Source organism: Macadamia integrifolia, unplaced genomic scaffold, assembly GCF_013358625.1.
Source record: "Macadamia integrifolia cultivar HAES 741 unplaced genomic scaffold, SCU_Mint_v3 scaffold1458, whole genome shotgun sequence".
NCBI classification, from domain to species: domain Eukaryota; kingdom Viridiplantae; phylum Streptophyta; class Magnoliopsida; order Proteales; family Proteaceae; genus Macadamia; species Macadamia integrifolia.
In genome coordinates, this window is record NW_024868211.1 from 22,901 (window position 1) to 41,133 (window position 18,233).

Here is an 18,233-nt window from a genome sequence, read left to right on the forward strand (position 1 = left end):
AAAAAAAAAAAAAAAAAAAGAAAACACCAAGTTGACACCGAACGCTTTACTCGTTTTTTTTGTTCCAATAAAATAGGAAAACGTCGGAAATATTTTTCTTGGATAACTACCAAAATGCAGCCTTAGAATTTTGAACACTCTGACAGTGCTTCGAACCGATTAAGACCCAAAACTGGCTCACCTATTATTAAAAGTTTATGAATCTCAATTTTAAAACGGGCTGGTTTTAATCCTAATCTCTTAGGACCAAAACCGAACCAATTATTAAAGCCGGACCGATTTACTCTCTTGCCTATTAGGCTCATACGCCGTAGTTTTCCTGCCAAAGTGAACTGAAGTGTATTGAGGACTTGAGGTAGCCCTTTTCGCAAGTGCCTTGTCGCCCAAGCAGTTAGAAAAAACCCAATTTCTCTCATAAAATTCCATTATTGTTCGAATCCCCTACCCGTCTCTTCCGTTTTATTCAGATTATCAGCTCCCGCCGAAGTTAAAAGAGAAGCGCAGACAGAAATGGCTCGATATGATCGTGCGATCACAGTATTTTCTCCAGATGGTCATCTCTTCCAAGTTGAGTACGCCCTCGAGGCCGTTCGCAAGGGTAACGCTGCCGTCGGAGTTCGAGGAACCGACACGATTGTTCTCGGCGTCGAGAAGAAATCTGCTGCTAAACTACAAGACACAAGGTATGCGTTCTTTCTCTCTTTCTTTCTGGTATCCCCCTTTGCTTTGTGTATTGAGTGTGTTGTTGAAGTGCGTGGACTTGTCATCTTATCAGATCTCCAAGGAAATTTCGAACTGACCTTGATTGTCGACGAACAGAACTGTTAGGGTTCTAGTTTTGAATTATCTTAGGATCTTTTAATTGAGAAACAAGACTAGTACCAATTTTTAGAGCACATGACTTGATTTGCTGTTATGTCTTTCTATCACCTTTTTGTACATCTTCAAATAGAAGAAGCCCATGATAGCTGGTGCAATTGAAAAAAAAAAAAAAAAAAAAAAAATCTTTTTTTGGGGAGGAGGTGGGGAGGGGCTAGGTTTTTGTCGCTAAGCTTACTTTTTTTTCATGTTGATATTTTCTGGGTCTTCTTAAACGTTTAAAATTTGTTTGGGGCTACGTCTCCGTTTCAAACAGTTGGTCAAGTTTCCTCATTGTGAAACTTCCCTTCTGGTTGTATTTGTTATGATGCCCTTTTGGTGGAATATAATTCTTTTCACGAGGTCTGCCTGGTCTGTCCTGCTACGTCTTGGTTCTGGGTTGCTGAAGGAGTAATTCCCAACATTGGGTGGCATATTGAACTAACTCACACAATATTTTGGAGAGGAGAGTTTGGATAGCAAGGACTGTAGTTGCTGCTCTTTTGAGCTTCTATTTTCTACTTCTTTTGGATAGCATTTCGCTGTGCTTGAGCTGGGTCTGGCTTTCCAAGTTTAAATCTATCTGGGTCTAGTGCAATGTTGTGCAGCTCGTGGTCGGTCTGAGACTCCTGGAGCCTAAGATATTATGATAAGGCTACTTGGGGCCACTAAAAAGGGCATACCCAGTGCATGAGGCTTCCGCTACTATGGGGTATGGGGATGGTCATAATGTAAGCAGCCCATTCAAATATTGTCTGCTGATGGTGCTAGCATGTAATTTCTAGCCTGTGAATTCACATAATTCCCCCCCCCCCCAATCTTTTTTTTCCTGATAAAAGTATATCTTGTCTCCATCATTTTCTTATCCTCCCTTCATGCTGTCTCATTGTTGCTTTGTTTCTCTTTGGTTTTATGTTTCCTTCTGGCCATAATCCTCTTATGATTGCTTATTCACTGTCTTTTTTTAATTTTGTTTTTCCAGATCAGTTAGAAAGATTGTAAATCTTGATAACCACATTGCTTTGGCCTGTGCCGGGCTAAAAGCAGATGCAAGGGTCCTGATAAACAAAGCAAGGATTGAGTGTCAAAGCCATAGGCTTACAGTTGAGGATCCTGTGACAGTTGAATACATCACGCGTTACATTGCTGGTCTTCAACAGAAGTATACACAAAGCGGTGGTGTAAGGCCATTTGGCCTTTCAACTTTGATTGTGGGCTTTGATCCATACACCGGTGTTCCATCACTCTATCAGACAGATCCATCGGGGACGTTTTCGGCTTGGAAAGCTAATGCGACTGGGAGAAACTCAAATTCTATGCGTGAGTTTTTGGAGAAGAACTATAAGGAAACTTCTGGGCAAGAGACTATAAAGCTTGCAATCCGTGCATTGCTTGAAGTAAGTGTTTCCTTTGTGGGGTTCTACATCTGCTAGTTTTGAAATTTGTATTGCATAAGAGTTCTTTATTGTAGGATTTGTTGCCACTTCTTCATTTGCACTATCCTTGCTTGAAATTTTTTTCCCTGAATGCCCAGCTTCACTAAATCGATATAAGACGGTTTCAATTAGAGGAGTCACTTTTAATTGATGCGTCATTAGCCTGTATATGTTTGAGGTGCTGCATGCTACTGGATGGGACAATGGGGCACGAAATGACCTCAAGAAGCTTTTCCAATTTAGACCTGGCAGATTCCATTCAGCTTGAACCCAAAACTGCATTTTTCAATGTGGGTTAGTCAAGTTCCTGCGTAAGAGATGGTTGGATTGTGTTTGTACCAGGTCAGAACTGGGGTTGGTTAAGGCATGCTCAGCCCGAACTCAACCCTTATCAAAGCCGGTGCCAGTTGGATCAGTATACCAACAAAGAATTGGTGTCATGGTTCAAGAAATTTCACCGTCTTCAAATAGCCTTCATCATCAAAATACGTAATTTTATTTGCATGATAAGTGTGATGATATCTATTGCCTAGAAGGCCATGTTAATGCAGAATTAATCTTGAACCAGCGAAGTACAGTGGGAGATTACGTTGTGACAGGATCGCAGTTGTAAGAATGAGAACCAGATTTAAGAGAAATTCAACAACTTAGTCAAAACAGATCAGATGAATATGAAACTCTAGTTGAGTGGTCGATGCAACCAGTAGAATAGGTATGCAAAACATGTTCCATGTCTGACTGCTGGATTTCAGGTTTTGGTAATTTCATACTCTAGATTATCAGAATCAATGCAAGGGTTTTAAGGCTTGTAAGCAGAATTCAAGAACTGAGTTTCAGAACTGATTATAGCAGAGAAATAGCACTAATCCATAAACAAAAACAGAGGTGCAAGTCGGAACTTGAAATTAGCAGATGAAGAAGTAGATTTGAAATAGAAACCTGTAAATCAATGAGAAATAAGGAATTTTAAAACAGAATTAGGTATAAAGACAAGAAGTGCAATAAAATATTGGCAGAATTCTAACCAGTACTCAGGAGGCATTAACAAGTTATGAGTTGAAACAAGACAGAACAATTAAGCCAATAAGCCACAGGTGATGAAGTTTAGAGATTCTGACCTGAATTCGATATAACGATATAAGAGGGATAGAATGAAGATAGAACAGCAAACCACATCAGGAATCCAGCCAATCTGCTGGCTTGGAATCTACCAGAGCCTTACTGGAATCCACTACTGATATGGATCATAATATGTTGCCCGAGAGAAGGGGGGTGGTCTGAATTGAAAATCCTCTAACAAATGCCTTGATTTGGAGGATGAGTTGCAAGTAGAAAATAAGTATAACACAGAAAAGAGACACCAAAGTTTAGAGTGGTTTGGAAAATACTTACATCCACTTCATTGACAGTTCCAAGCTTCCACTAAGGTATAGCTTTTACCGGTGCTAATCAAACCATTAAAGTCCTGCCTTTTTACCGAGTGGGGAAGCACTTATTTGTTTTTCTTGCTCACATCCAAACCCGGGTGTTTTACTTTGGTTCACACCTAACTGATTTCCCCCTCCTTGGCGGGGAATCACCTAGTTGTTTTTTGGCAACAACCAAAGCCTAGGGTGTTTCCAGTTGCTCACCTAACCTTTTAACTCATTCAGGGGTCCTTCTTGAGTTTTGCAACTCAAGGAATAAAAACATCTATAATAGGCAGATATACAAGATATAGTACAAATAGAACACATATGTCTAGGGTAAATGTACAAGATAAAGATCAACTCTGTCTTCTTATGGCCTTATTAGATACTCAGATTAGTGCTGGCAATAAATGCTGCCAAAGGGCTTGTGAGAGGAGTAATGAGTCCCATATATAGGAAAATTCATAATGGTCAGAAAACTAGCCGTTTCTGACTGTTGGACCCCATCTGGTCGACTGTCAGACTAGCTGTTTATGGCTGTTGCATTTCAACAACTCTTTTTATAGCCATTACATTCCAACGGCTGTTTTTGGCCAGTTGTCTGCCTTGGCACATGGTCGCCCGTCCTTGCTATCGGAAGATTTTTCTGACAAAGTAAGGTGCTGTCTGGTCGACTGTCCAGCGAGGGATGTCCGGTTGGATTTCCCGGTGCAGGGGATTGACTGGCTAGCTTTCTTCCAACCTTTGTCGGTCGGTCATAGCTTGTAGCCAGTCAACCGCCTTCTCTGTAAATTAACAAAAGATTGTCAATTTGTTCTCCTAAGAGATTGGTTGACTACCTATGCATTATGGGTGACATGTTTAAAGGGCATCTAGGCTGTTGAAAGTTGTTACAAAAGATTATTTTGAGATATAAAAATAAAGACTCTAATCCTATGAACTCTTGAAGCTTGGTCTTGGTCTTTCCATTTGATGCGTGATCTCCTTCCAAGTCATTGGCATTTGTCAATTCCTGAATAACCGTGGTTTGATGAAGCTTGTAAGTTGTGAATGATGATCACTAGCTTCTTTGTTGCTCTTCAATATATGTGTGCTTAGTACTTCAGTTCATTACAAGCTTGATGCTTGTTTCTCCAATAAGGTACATCATGAGCTTCTTGGGAATATGTAAACCTTTTCACACTTGGCTGTTTTTGAACAGACATGACCATTAGAAGCAGTATAGAATGCCAACTGTAAGCCAGGATACCATATCAGCAACAATAACATAATAACTCATAAGCCCTTCTCAAGAAAGGCTTACGAAGGGGGTGGGAAACTCGTAATTAATCAGAATGTTAGAGGATTACTAAGGTGGAAAAAGGAAGAAGTGATGGAATAGAAATTATAAATTAAAGAAAAGGGACAAATTTGGAACCAAAACAAAAATAAGGGACAAGAAAGAATAACCAGGGGGGGGGGGAAGGGTATTTTAGGTAAGGAACACAACAAATAAGGGGTAATATGTAAATAAGAAGTAAGGAAAACTCCTGGTAAGAGGTTGTCTTAAACCTCTCGACAGTGAGCAGGGCGGAAGAACATGGGCATGAAAGAGCGCTATGCAGGTAGAACGCAAGGAGCGAGAAGCCTGAGAGAAGGAAGATCATTAGTCATTACTCGAGAAAGCCAGCAGGAAGCTCGACAAGAAGGCCAATAAACACAAAACTAGGGTTTCTACTTTTTTTAGTTGATCAATTGGAACATTGTATGGTGTATATCAAATAAGCACATTACCCTGAAATATGCCATTTGAGCTTCCTTGAGATAAGAACTGCGGCGAGACATCTTATCGACCTTGAGGGATAATTGGAACAGGAAGAAAGCGATGAGAACAAAGAGAGAGCATATATATAAGGACACTGGTTCTCTCCAAAATGCTTGAGATGCGTAAAGAACAACCACTTTGCAGGTGTAAACATTGGCAAAGGCCATAGTTATCAAGGCGTCGCCTAGGTGACAAGGCGGCTTAGCCTGGACTGGTGCTTTGGTTGCCTAGGTGTTGCCTTGATTTAGCACCATCCTCCATCGACTTGACAACTATGGTAGAGACATCGGAATTTTTTCTTTTTGTGGGGGGGGGGTTGAATGGCAAATAATTTCAACAAGCACAGAGAATACAAGAACACCCGAAGGGGAGAAGAGAGACCTACCAAAATCAGGAAGGCCCTAAGGGGGGGGGGATTACAATATTACATATAGGAAGAAAGTGGAAATGCTTCAATTGGAGACAATTAAACCGTTCCGAGAAGTGTTGGGAACAATGGAGGATGCCTCCAAGCTTTCCCCTAATCTCTGATCTAAAACTATCCCAGATAGCCTGTTAGCTTCTTGATTTACTGGACCAAGTTCTGAGATTTCTCTCATGCCACACATGAAATATGCCAGTGCAGAAGGCGAGCTTGACTGTATAGTCACAACAGGTTTTGCCGCTGAAAGAAGATTTAACCCATTGCCATTCCCTGTCGATCTGAATGATTTGCTTCAACTGCAGCCAACATTTCCGAGGATTCCAGTCCAAAGAGAGCGGGAGAAACAAGACTCGAAAAACAAATGGTCCACAAATTCTGACCCATCCTTCATAGATGCGCAAAGTAGATATAACCATTGATCTAGCATGAAGCAAATCCAAGGAAGACAATGCTCTGGAGAGGGCATGCCATGCGATGAAGCTATGCCTCAGGATGTTCATTAGAAATCAAGCCACTGGAGCACAAGGAACCATGGGACGCTTGGAATGAGCCAGCTCCCACGCATAGGCAAAAGATAATCTTCCTGTAGAGGTTGCTTCCCAACTCACCAAGTTGCTACTGCCTTGAGGCCTCCTTTTAATGGACGGGAGGGCGGTCCTAGCAGCTTGGAGAAGCAGGGATGGGGCTAAACAAGGGCCCAGGAGCCATCCACAAGAATTGATGAAACTAAGGCCAATCTGTCTGCACCTGCATCGTATCTAATGTATAGACGTCTAGAAGCACCCCATGGGGGTCTAGTGGTCAAGCCAAAACGTGGCAACACTGTCGTCAATACACGAGATCATCATACCCCTAGGGAGGTGCTTAAACTTTACCATCTGTTTCAACACAGTCGAAGAGTCCTAAGGGCACACAACAGGCCAGAAAGAATCTTTGCAGAGGTACCTATCATAGAGCCACTTGACCCAAATGCTTGGGGATCTAGACACCACCTTCCAGATGAGCTTAAGGACACCCACCTTGCAAACTTCCTTCGCACACCTAATACCCTGACCCCCTCAGACTTCAGCTTACACAGCATCCCAATCAATTATGTGAAGGAATTTGTTGTTGTCGTCACTTCCTTTCCACAGAAACACACTCATTAGGGATTCCAGCTTATGGGCAATCGTCGAAGGCAAACCAAAAGCACCTGACCAGTAAACGGAGGAAGACTGCAAAATTGATCAGATCAACTCCACCCTCCCCGCATATGACAAGAACTTGGTTTTCTAGAGCTGGAGCTTCTTCTTCAAGGCATCGAGTATTGGATAACAATGGTGAACCTCAATGTGGAGTTGGGTAGAGGAAGAGCCAAATACTTAATGGGGAACTGACCCAAAGAAATACCGGTGATCAAACTGAAATCTCTCTGAGTAGCCCTTGAGATCCTTGCCAAGAACATTGAAGATTTCCTTCTGTTAATTGATAGCTCAGACATATCATTGAACGAGCCCACCACCGACATAACCCAAGAAAATGATATGCTTCCTCAGCCTTCACAAAGAACACAGGATCGTCAACAAAGGCAAGGTGTGACAACTTAGTGGAGTTACACCAGGGGAAAAGCTCAATAAGATTTTGGTCAACTTGAATTCCTTGACTAAAGTAAACAGAAATGGCAACATGGGGCAGCCTTGATGAATCCCAATAACGCTTGAGAAGAATCAGAGATTAGGGAATGATTCGACTTATCAGTAATGACAGAGGTCTTTCTTATTTATAAGAAGATTACAATAAATCAAACAAGGAGAGTAGGGTAATGCTGACGAAGCATCACTATCTACAAGACGACTTAGCGTCCCTATCTACAATACTTACTGCGGCAAATAGTAAATAATAAAACTTAACCAAGGTAAAACTAACACTAACTACGGTCATTTCAACACTCCCCCTCAAGTTGGTGCAAATATATCATACATGCCCATCATCTTGGAGACAAGAGGATGAAACGCCTTACAGTGAACAACCCTTGTAAAAACATCAACTAACTGATTTGTAGTACTAACAAAGGGAATGCCGACAGTCCTTGGTCAAGCTTCTCTTTGATGAAGTGTCTATCAATTTCAATATGGTTGGTCATATCATGCTGAACAGGGTTGTGGGCGATGCTGATGGTTGCCTTGTTATCATAATACATGTGCATTGGACCTTTTACATTAACTCGGAGATCACTCACTAGGTTCTTAAGCCAGACCAACTCACAAATTCCTTGGGCTATTGTGCGATATTCGGCTTCAGTACTAGACCGAGATACCACGGATTGTTTCTTGCTACGCCAAGTAATGAGGTTCCCTCCAAGGAAAGTACAATACCCAGAGGTAGATTGCCGATCATCAATAGATCTAGCCTAACCAACATCAGTAAAGGCCTCAATCTTCAAGTGCCCTTGATTTTTTGGTAGACTTCAAGTGCCTGTGATTAGAATACAAATACCCTTTCCAGGAGCGGATTTCAAGTGCGGTAGGATCTGGTACACAACATCAAGGTGAGGTGTCCTGGGATCATGAAGAAAACGACTAACAATACCCACAACATAAGCAATATCGGGCCTGGTGTGGGACATGTAGATCAGACGGCCAACAAGTCTTTGGTACTGCTCTTTATCAACAGAGTCACCCATTGCACTGCTCAGCTGATGATTGACCTCCACAGGGGCATCTGCAGGCTTGCACCCAAGCATACTTATCTCACTAAGGAGATCCAAAACATATTTCCTTTGGGAAATGAAGTTACCTCTGTTAGATCTAGCCACTTTAATCCCAAGGAAATACCGAAGGGGTCCTAGGTCCTTAGTCTCAAACTCTGCTGCTAGTAAGGCCTTAAGGTTGGAGATCTCCTCATTATTGTTACTAGTAATCACAATATTGTCAACGTAGACAATCGGAGCAGTGACCTAGTTACCTTTCGCCTTTGTGAGCAAGGTGTGATCAGCTTGACTCTGTCTATATCCAGAGCTTATCGTAGCTTTCATGAACCGGCCAAACCATGCCTTAGGAGACTGCTTGAGGCAGTACGACTTTTTCAACTTGTAGACACGTCCCGACACTGGAAGGAGTGGCAAAGCCAAGAGGAATATCTTTATAAATTTCCTCTTCAAGATCTCCATTCAAGAACGCATTCTTGACATCTAGTTGTTTCCATCCCAGATTTGTAGCAATAGATAGCAATGCCCTGATAGAGTTCATCTTTACAACTGGGGTAAAGGTTCCTTGGTAATCAATCCCGTATGTTTGGGTAAAACCCTTAGCCACTAAGCATGCCTTGTAACAGTCAACTATCCCATCAACCTTTTGCTTGAATGTAAATACCCACTTGCACCCAACTAAGTTCTTTCCCTGAGGAGGAAGAACAAGTTCCCAGGTACCATTTTTATCTAATGCCAGCATTTCCTCAACCATTGTAGCCTTCCACTTCGGATCATTTATGGCTCCCTTCCAACCTTGTGGAATAGACACAGAAGACAACAAAGAAATAAAGGCCCTATAGGAAGGAGATAAAGATGCATAAGAAACAAAATCGGAGATGGGATGCTTAGTACAGGAACGAACTCCTTTTCTAACAACGATAGGAGGATCGTCCATTGTAGGAGCAAAAGGTATAATATCAAGTATGGGAGGCTCTAAAGAAGTAATAGGTACAACATTAAGTATGGGAGAAATATTACCTGATACTGGTGGATCTGATGGAGGTGCTTCAGAAGGGTATGGATGGTTATCAGTGCTGTCCTGGTTCTTAGTGTTTTGCTCCTTGGACCTCTGAGTGTAAGTGATCACATCTTTCACAAGCTGATCTGGCAGCTCCGCTTGAATGGGAGACGTATCAATAACAAAAGGAGGCTCTTCCTCAAGACTCTCTCCCTGAAGAGGTGACGTGAAATACACGTTAGGCTTATGAAAAGTGACGTCCAAGGTGACATACAAGTGGCGAGTAGGAGGGTGATAACACTTATACCCCTTTTGAGAAGCTGAGTAACCAAGGAAAACACACTTTAGAGCCTGAGGATCAAGCTTGAACCTTGAAGGAGAGGATTTATGGGCAAAACAGACACCCAAATACCTGAGGAGGAAAACTATAAACAATTGTAGGATCAGGAAAAAAAAAATAGGGGGCTTAAAGTTAAGTACACTAAAGGGCACCTGGTTAATAAGGTGGGTAGCAATAAGAACGGCATTGCCCTAGAGATATTTAGGAACAACTGTACCAAACATTAAGGCCCGAGCAACGTCAAGGAGATGACGATTCTTGCGCTTCGGGATCCCATTTTGTTTAGGTGTCCTAACACAAGATGCTTGGGAGAGAATGCCTTGGGAATCAAGGTAGTTCTGAAACTCCCCATCTATATACTCAGTGCCATTGTCACTACGAAGGACACGTACAGTGGCATCAAACTGGGTACGAAGCATGGCATAGAAAGATTTGAAATAAGAGAAGGCATCAGACTTATTATGCAACAGATATACTCATGTTAGACGATTACAATTATCAATAAAAGTAATAAACCAACGAAAGCCAGTCCTATTAATTGTTAAAGAAGGACCACACAAATCTGGATGAATAATAGAAAAAGGAATATCACTTTTATTTTTAGTAGGAAAGTAAGAGGTGCGTGTATGTTTAGCAAACTCACATACATCATACCTAAGTTGTTCCAAACCACAATGTTTAACTAAAGTAAGAAACATGCGACGTAAAATATGAAAAGAAGGATGTCCTAGACGATGGTACCACTGGTGGAGTTGAGAGAGAGAGAGAGAGTTATCAAGACGGAGAGTATGAGCTACCATAGGAGGAGGCATAGTTGGTGGAGAATCCAAGTAGGAGAGCCCATCATGGACTTGACCATACCAATCGTTGCACCCGTCACTAGATCTTGAAAAAGGCAGTGGGTAGAAAAAAAAGTGATTAGAACAATTAAACTCCTTAGTTAAACGATAGATGGAAACAAGATTAGCACATAATTTTGGAACATGCAACACACATAGAAGAAAAATTGTAGAGGTACAAGAAACAGAACCTTTACCAGAAATGGGGGACAAGGAACCATCAGCCACACATACCCTATCCCGACCGAAACAAGGAATATAAGTATGGAAGACCTCAGAGCTACTTGTCATGTGATCAGTAGCACCCGAATTATTTAACCATAAGGGAAAATGAGAGGAAGAAACAAGGAAACTACCTGTTTGAGCAAGGTTGGACACAAGAGGAGCAGAAATGCTTAACTGTGTCATTAGTTGCTTGAGGGCAGCCATTTGATCCGGAGAGAACGGTGCAGTAGTGGAGGTACTATCAATAGACTCAAATAGATGGGTTTGGGGCGCTTGTTTTCTAGTTTTGCTTTTACGCCCACCTATGGGACGACCATGGAGCTTCCAACATGTTTCCCGAGGAGGGGTAGAATCGTTAGACGGGGTTTCCAGCCGTCGGAGTAGCCAATAGTGCAGACTGAATAGGAATTGTGTAGGGTAGCATAACAGATCGAGGATGATCCTCAGATAGAACCAAGTTATATGCCTGGAGAAGAGTCGAAAAAGTCTCGCGACCTAGAGTTTGCACCCTGATCTGATCATATTCAGGATTAAGACCTGTTAGAAAGTCATACACCCTTTCCATGTCATGCTCCTTCCGAAGTGTACCAGCATCAGTAGGACAGGCCATAGGAACAGGGTGATAGAAATCCAGTTGTTGCCATAGGCTGCATAAGGTGGAATCATTAGCTGAGAGTGAGAATCCTTTCTGAGTGGTGGAATGAACGGTACGACGAATCTCAAAAACTTGAGCATAGTTCCTCCCTGAGAATCTCAAGTCTATGCTTCTTCTTCCTTTATTGTCGCAATGGTTATTATCAGTTCCTATTTCTTCACATGGTATCATAGCAGAATTGATCAGTGGGTTGAAATCGTTTCTTTTTTTCCTGTTTTGAGAGATCCTTCTCAGTTTTTCTACTTGTGGTGTGCAGCCACTTATTACTACCCTTCTTTGCAATTAAACCCTAATTTATAATATACGGTCGTGGGGGGTGGAACTAGACTTTCCAGTGTTGATGGTGAATATTATTCACTGAAGTACTACTACAGATGTTTGGTATTACGCATGAAACCATCTCTGCCGTGATTACATGAAGTTTTTTGTGCCATGGTTTTCCACATGGAAGTTGGTTCTAGTTCACTTTTCTATCGTCCTTTATTTTTTTTGGGGGGGGGGGTGGGCAAGAAGCCAAAGGCTGCAGCTGGTGGAAGGCTTTCTCGATTCTAGAGTAGCATTGATCCTCGAGATTTGGCTTCTAGATAATAATAATTTATCCCTTTGAGGGAGTTTCTGTATTTACATTTTTAATGCCGATTATGCTTTGTGACCTATTATACAAATTTGTGGCCAAGATCCTTGTAACAGGTAGAAGAAAGTAGTTCATGAGTTGGTCAGCCCTAACCAATCGGCGTTTATTGAAGGGAGATGTTTCATTGTCAAAATTCTTTTATGTTCAAAATTGGTAAAAGGCTTTGACAGGAAACCCCGCCCTCCGACAGCTATGATCAAGTTAGACACATTCACAAGGCATATGATTTAGCCTGTTGGGAGTTCATAAGAGAATGCATGATTCAGATGAGATTTCCCCTGGTGTTTGTGTCTTGGATTCTCAATTGTATTTCGTCTGCAAAGTTTTCAGTCCTCATCGATGTAAGCCCAATGGGATTCTGTTGAGATGACTGTAATTAGTTTTATTTTTACCTTGGTTAAGTTTTATTATTTACTATTTACAGTATTAAGTATTGTAGATAGGGATGCTTAGTCAGCGTTACCCTACTTTCCTTGTTTGATTTATTGTAATCTTCGTATAAATAAGAAAGACCTCTGTTGTTACTGACAAGTCGAATCATTCCCTAATCTCTGATTCTAAAATTGGTATCAGAGCCAAAAACCCTAAGATATTTTTCTTGGTCTTCTTCTCCGTCCTTGGGTGCCCTCGCCTCCTAGTCTAGCATGGTAGACTAAACCCTGTTCCATGCAAACCTAACGCCTAGCCCATTGCACCTTCTCACTGTGCCCGCCTCCCCCTTTGTCGTGACGTCGCTACCTACGTCTGCCTGTGCCTCACCATCATCGTCTCTTTTCTTACCGTTGCCGCTGCTTGTCACTGCCTCTGCTGCATATCACTGCCAGGGCCTGTTGCTGCCTACACCTACTCGCTGCCTACACCTACGCCTGTCGTTGCCTAACACCTGCTGCCATCAACGCTTTCTATCAACGCCCTTTTACGCTTCCTGCGCAGTCCATGTGTTCATCTCTCTGAGCCATGACGACAATAAGTGATGATGCTAAGGTTGTTGTTGCTTCCTCCGAGGCCTCTAGTGGTCACCGTTCATACAATCAATCCACTCTTCATCCTGGACCCATCAAACTTAATGGTCAGAACTACCTCATGTGGTCTCGTGCCTACCTCCTTACTTTCCAAAAGTTGGCAGTTGACTACTTCAAATCTCTTTATTCTTTTGAAGAGCATAGCATGGATGAGAACATTCTGTAGGTGATCCCAAAGTGGAAGTTGGTAATTGAGGAGGAAAATATTTTATTGTCTAATATACCATCATATGAGGAAATTAAAGAGGCGGTTGTGGACATGGAAAGTAAGGAGGCATGCACGAGACCATGTGAGGTAGTTCTGACCATTAAGTTTGATGGGTCCAGGATGAAGAGTGGGTTGATTGTTTAAACGGTGACCACTAGAGGCCTCGGAGGAGGAAACAACAACCTTAGCATCATCACTTACATTAGTCATGGCTCAGAGAGAGGAACACATGGACTGCGCAAGAAGCATAAAAGGCGTTGATAGAAAACGCTGATGGCAGCAGGTGTTAGGAAGCGACAGGCGTAGGTGTAGGCAGCAGCAGGTGCAGGCAGCGACATCCGCTAGCAGTGATATGCAGCAGAGGCAGCGACAAGCAGCGGCAACGGCAAGAAAAGAGATGATGATGGTGAGGCGTAGGCAGCGACGTCACGTCGGAGGGGGAAGCGGGTGCGGTGAGAGGGCGCAATGGGCTAGGCGTTAGGTTTGCATGGAACGGGGTTTAATCTACCATGCTAGACTAGGAGGCGAGGGCCCCCAAGGACGGAAAAGAAAACCATAAAAAGAAGAAAAATATCTTAGGGTTTTTGGCTCTGATACCAATCTGAGAATCAGAGATTAGGGAATGATTCGACATGTCAGTAATGAGAGAGTTCTTTCTTATTTATAAGAATATTATAATAAATCAAACAAGAAAAGTAGGGTAACACTGACTAAGCGTCCCTATCTACAATACTTACCACGGTAAATAGTAAATGATAAAACTTAACCAAGGTAAAAATAAAACTAACTACGGTCATCCCAACAGAATCCCATCGGGCTTCCATCGATGAGGATTGAAAACTTTGCCGACGAAATACAATTGAGAATCCAAGACACAAACACTAGGGGAAATCTCATATGAATCATGCATTCTCTTATAAACTTCCAACAGGCTGAATCATATGCCTTGTGAATGTGTCTAACTTGATCATGGCCGCCAGGGGGTGGGGTTTCCTGTCAAAGCCTTTTTCCAGTTCTGAACATAAAAGAATTTTGGCAGTGATACATTTCCCTTCAATAAACGCCGATTGGTTGGGGCTGACCAACTCATGAACTACTTTCTTCTACCTGTTAGCAAGGATCTTGGCCACAAATTTGTATAATAGGTCGCAAAGGGCAATCGGCATTAAAAATGTAACTGTAGAAGCTCCCGTAAAGGGATAAATTATTATTAAGTATCTAGAAGCCAAATCTCGAGGATCAATGCTACTGTAGAATCGAGAAAGCCTTCCACCAGTTCCGGCCTTTGGCTTCTTGCCCACCCCTCTCCCCCCCCTCCCCCAAGAAAAAAAAAGGACGATAGGAAAGTGAATCAGAACCAACTTCCATGTGGAAAATCATGGCACAAAAAACTTCATGTACTCACGGCAGAGATGGTTTTATGTGTAATACCAAACATCTGTAGTAGTACTTCAGTGAATAATATTCACCATCAACACTGGAAAGTCTAGTTCCACCCACCACCCCCACATATTATAAATTAGGGTTTCATTGCAAAGAAGGGTAGTAATAGGTGGCTGCACACCACAAGTAGAAAAACTGAGAAGGATCTCTCGAAACAGGAAAGAAAAGAAACGATTTCAACCCATTGATCAATTGTGCTATGATGTCATGTGAAAAAATAGGAATTGATAATGATCATTGCGACAATAAAGGAAGAGGAAGCAGAATAAGAGAGAGGATGAGAAGAAAAAAAAGGCTGTTCGTACGGCTAGCATGGATTAGTCTAACTATTAGGGCAGCATGTTCATATATAATAAACTTTGCATAATTACAAGGACAATAACCGTAATGACAACGAATGGCAGTACTTATAAAGAATTACAAATAACCCCCTGACTGGAAAAAGGACCATTGCACAATTATCCCAGAACTATATTCTCAACAGAATTGTCCAGTTAATTTGCAGACCAAGGGGTATTTGATCCGTAGTAGTTTTGTCTTTTGTATCTTTGATGATGAATTTGGTGGTTACACCATCGGTGAAAGAAGTGTCCACAGTTTATTCAGTAGACTTCTAGAAAATAAAAGTTTTACTTGATACGTACATGGAAGTAGAAGAGATAAAATAGGGAAAGATAAAAAGAAGAAATAAAAAAGAGAAAATTAACAGATAATGAAACAATTAAATAAGATAACTTGGCCTTATAGACCAAGCCATGATGTCCCGGCCATTTGAAGGTGCCGAGGCTCTTCTCTTGTAGAGAAAACATAGGAACTTCAAATCATAATTTTCTTCTTCTTTTTCTCCTTCATTCTCTCCCAATAAATAGATTTTACAACTCTTACATTCCCACGTAACCCACAACTAAGAAATTACAATAATGGATAATAACTACTAATCTTCTACACTACACTAATAACTGATAATTCCTACGTAAATTCATAATAATTGATAATTCCTGAATAATATATTCATAATCTCCTATTTCCCAGTAAAACTAATCCCGCCCAAAGCTGTGCACATAACATACAGTAGACTTATTAGGCTTTTAAGCTGTGTAGTCCATGACAGCAGATGCATGGTTACAGTTGAATTGATAGATCAGGTTTCGTAATAACCATGAATGAGTTCTGGACATCAGAATGTGCTAGGCATCTTGAAGGGCACCTGGTGGTGTGGCATTGCAAGAAATAATTGTGGCACTAATCTTATGAGGAAAGCAAATATTGGAGGCAGTCAACTCACATTTAAGATGATAGTGAACAGCTTCTTATAAAACTGAGTTGACTAATTGGTCATTGTGGGGTCTTCTTTTCTGCAGCAAGGCACAACCAGAAAAATAAAAGAATTAGGAAAATGATATTTCATTATTATATCAGACAGGAGTCTTGGTTGGTTTCTCCCCAGGACATGTGGGCAGTGGAGAATGACACGGCTTGACCGACTTGAGAAAATCATTTAAGCAACCAATTCCCAACATTTGGAGCAACTATTTCTTATTTTATCAGAACTTATGGAGCAACTATTTTATAACTAAACTGGGTATTAACTTGTACAATTCTAACAAAGATTTCATTTAAATTTTCTACCAAAGTTTGTCATATTTCCATCATTTTCATGATTCTTTTTTGACAAAATTTCCCCTTGTGTCAGATATATTTCCACAAAATATTTCCATGGTAAATAATGGCCTAACAGATATTTGATTCGTTCAGATGTTAAGATTAGTGGGCGAGCCTGTGGCACAACGATTAAGTTGCACTATTGCAGTATGTTGGTCACATATTCAAAACTTGGAAACAGCCTCTTCTGCTTAGCAGGGGGTAAGGCTGCGTCCACTTGCCCTCCCCAGACCTTGCAGTTGCAGGAGCCTCGTGCACTGGGTTGCTCTTTATTTAGATGCTAAGATTGACTATTATAATCATCTATACTTTCTTTCATTCAGGGTAGTAAGCTATGTTATCTTTTCTTCACTCCCCCTTCTATGCAGATGTTTATTCTGCCTTTATTTTACAGCTTCTAAAAAGAAAAAAAAAAGGCCGTTACCTAGTGCACAAAGGCTTCCCGCACTTAAGCAGGGTTCTGAGAGAGTATATAAGTAGACAACCTTACCCCTTTTACGGAGAGGCTGCTCCCAGGACTTGAACCCGCACCACTGCGCAGGCGGAAAGAGCCCTTTGCCATTGCCATAACGTGATTGAAATTATTTTTACAGCTTTTGATCATAGTTTTCCATGATCTATAAGTTCTAAACATTGTTCTTTTATACTTAGGTTGTTGAGAGTGGTGGAAAGAACATAGAGATTGCTGTAATGACAAGAGAACATGGGCTACGGCAACTTGAGGAAGCTGAAATTGATGCCATTGTTGCCGAAATAGAAGCAGAGAAAGCAGCAGCAGAGGCTGCAAAGAAGGGGCCTCCAAAAGAAACCTAATTCGTGCCAGCTTTTAAATTTCACTAGGGAGCTTCCCGAAAGTTGGATTGAAATAGGTATTTCTTGTTTTGGATGTTGTTGCTTTTTACTTATATTACTCTGAATTCTAGAAATCGCTCAAAGTAATTTCAATCATGTTATGGATTTTTTCCACCCTAATATAAGATTGCATTGATGATTGGGACCATACTCCAGAAAATGGCTGGACTAGAGTTCTCTAATATATTGTGCTTCTCGTTCAGAACTAGAATATGATGAAAAGGGGGTCATATATGACGGGTATAAAGAAGGTTCATGTATGATATAGCTCTGGCATATACAGCTAGGACTGATTTAAGTTCCAAATGAGATTACTAAGCAGTATTTGCCCCCATGAAGAATAGTGAATTTATTGTTTGCAAAGGCTATAAGAAGCTAGAGGGAGAAGAACAGGATTGTTTCTACTTCCTAAATGGTTTCTAGGAAGGTATCTCACTTATTGGTGCTCCACCTCAGAAGCCAGGCATGGGTTTGAGGGGAGCGAATGAGCAATGCGAAATAGGAACTGGTTGGACTCAGCAGCATTAGCCCTCTGTTTGCCTTTAGATTAGAGTAGAATGATAGTCTTTGTGCCGTGCCAGAATCTTCACCCGATCTTGGTGATGCTCCACCATGTCTACTAAGGATGTGAATTTGAAATCGAAACCGTTCACCAAAATCAAATCGAGCCGTTTACATTGAAACCACAAAACCGTTTAGTAAATGGTTCGGTTCTAGTTTCAAGTTTAAGACTGGA

The 18,233-nt window shown here is 41.4% G+C and overlaps 1 protein-coding gene across 1 annotated transcript; it reads left to right on the top strand.

The window, feature by feature from the left end:
• The first annotated feature begins 322 nt into the window (after window positions 1-322).
• On the top strand, window positions 323-17,645 carry LOC122063807 (proteasome subunit alpha type-7). Its single transcript, XM_042627519.1, has 3 exons — window positions 323-683; window positions 1,841-2,255; window positions 17,297-17,645. Exons 1-3 carry the CDS (start codon window positions 511-513, stop codon window positions 17,456-17,458), a joined length of 750 nt encoding a protein of 249 aa, XP_042483453.1. The 5' UTR covers window positions 323-510; the 3' UTR covers window positions 17,459-17,645.
• The last annotated feature ends 588 nt before the right edge of the window (window positions 17,646-18,233 follow it).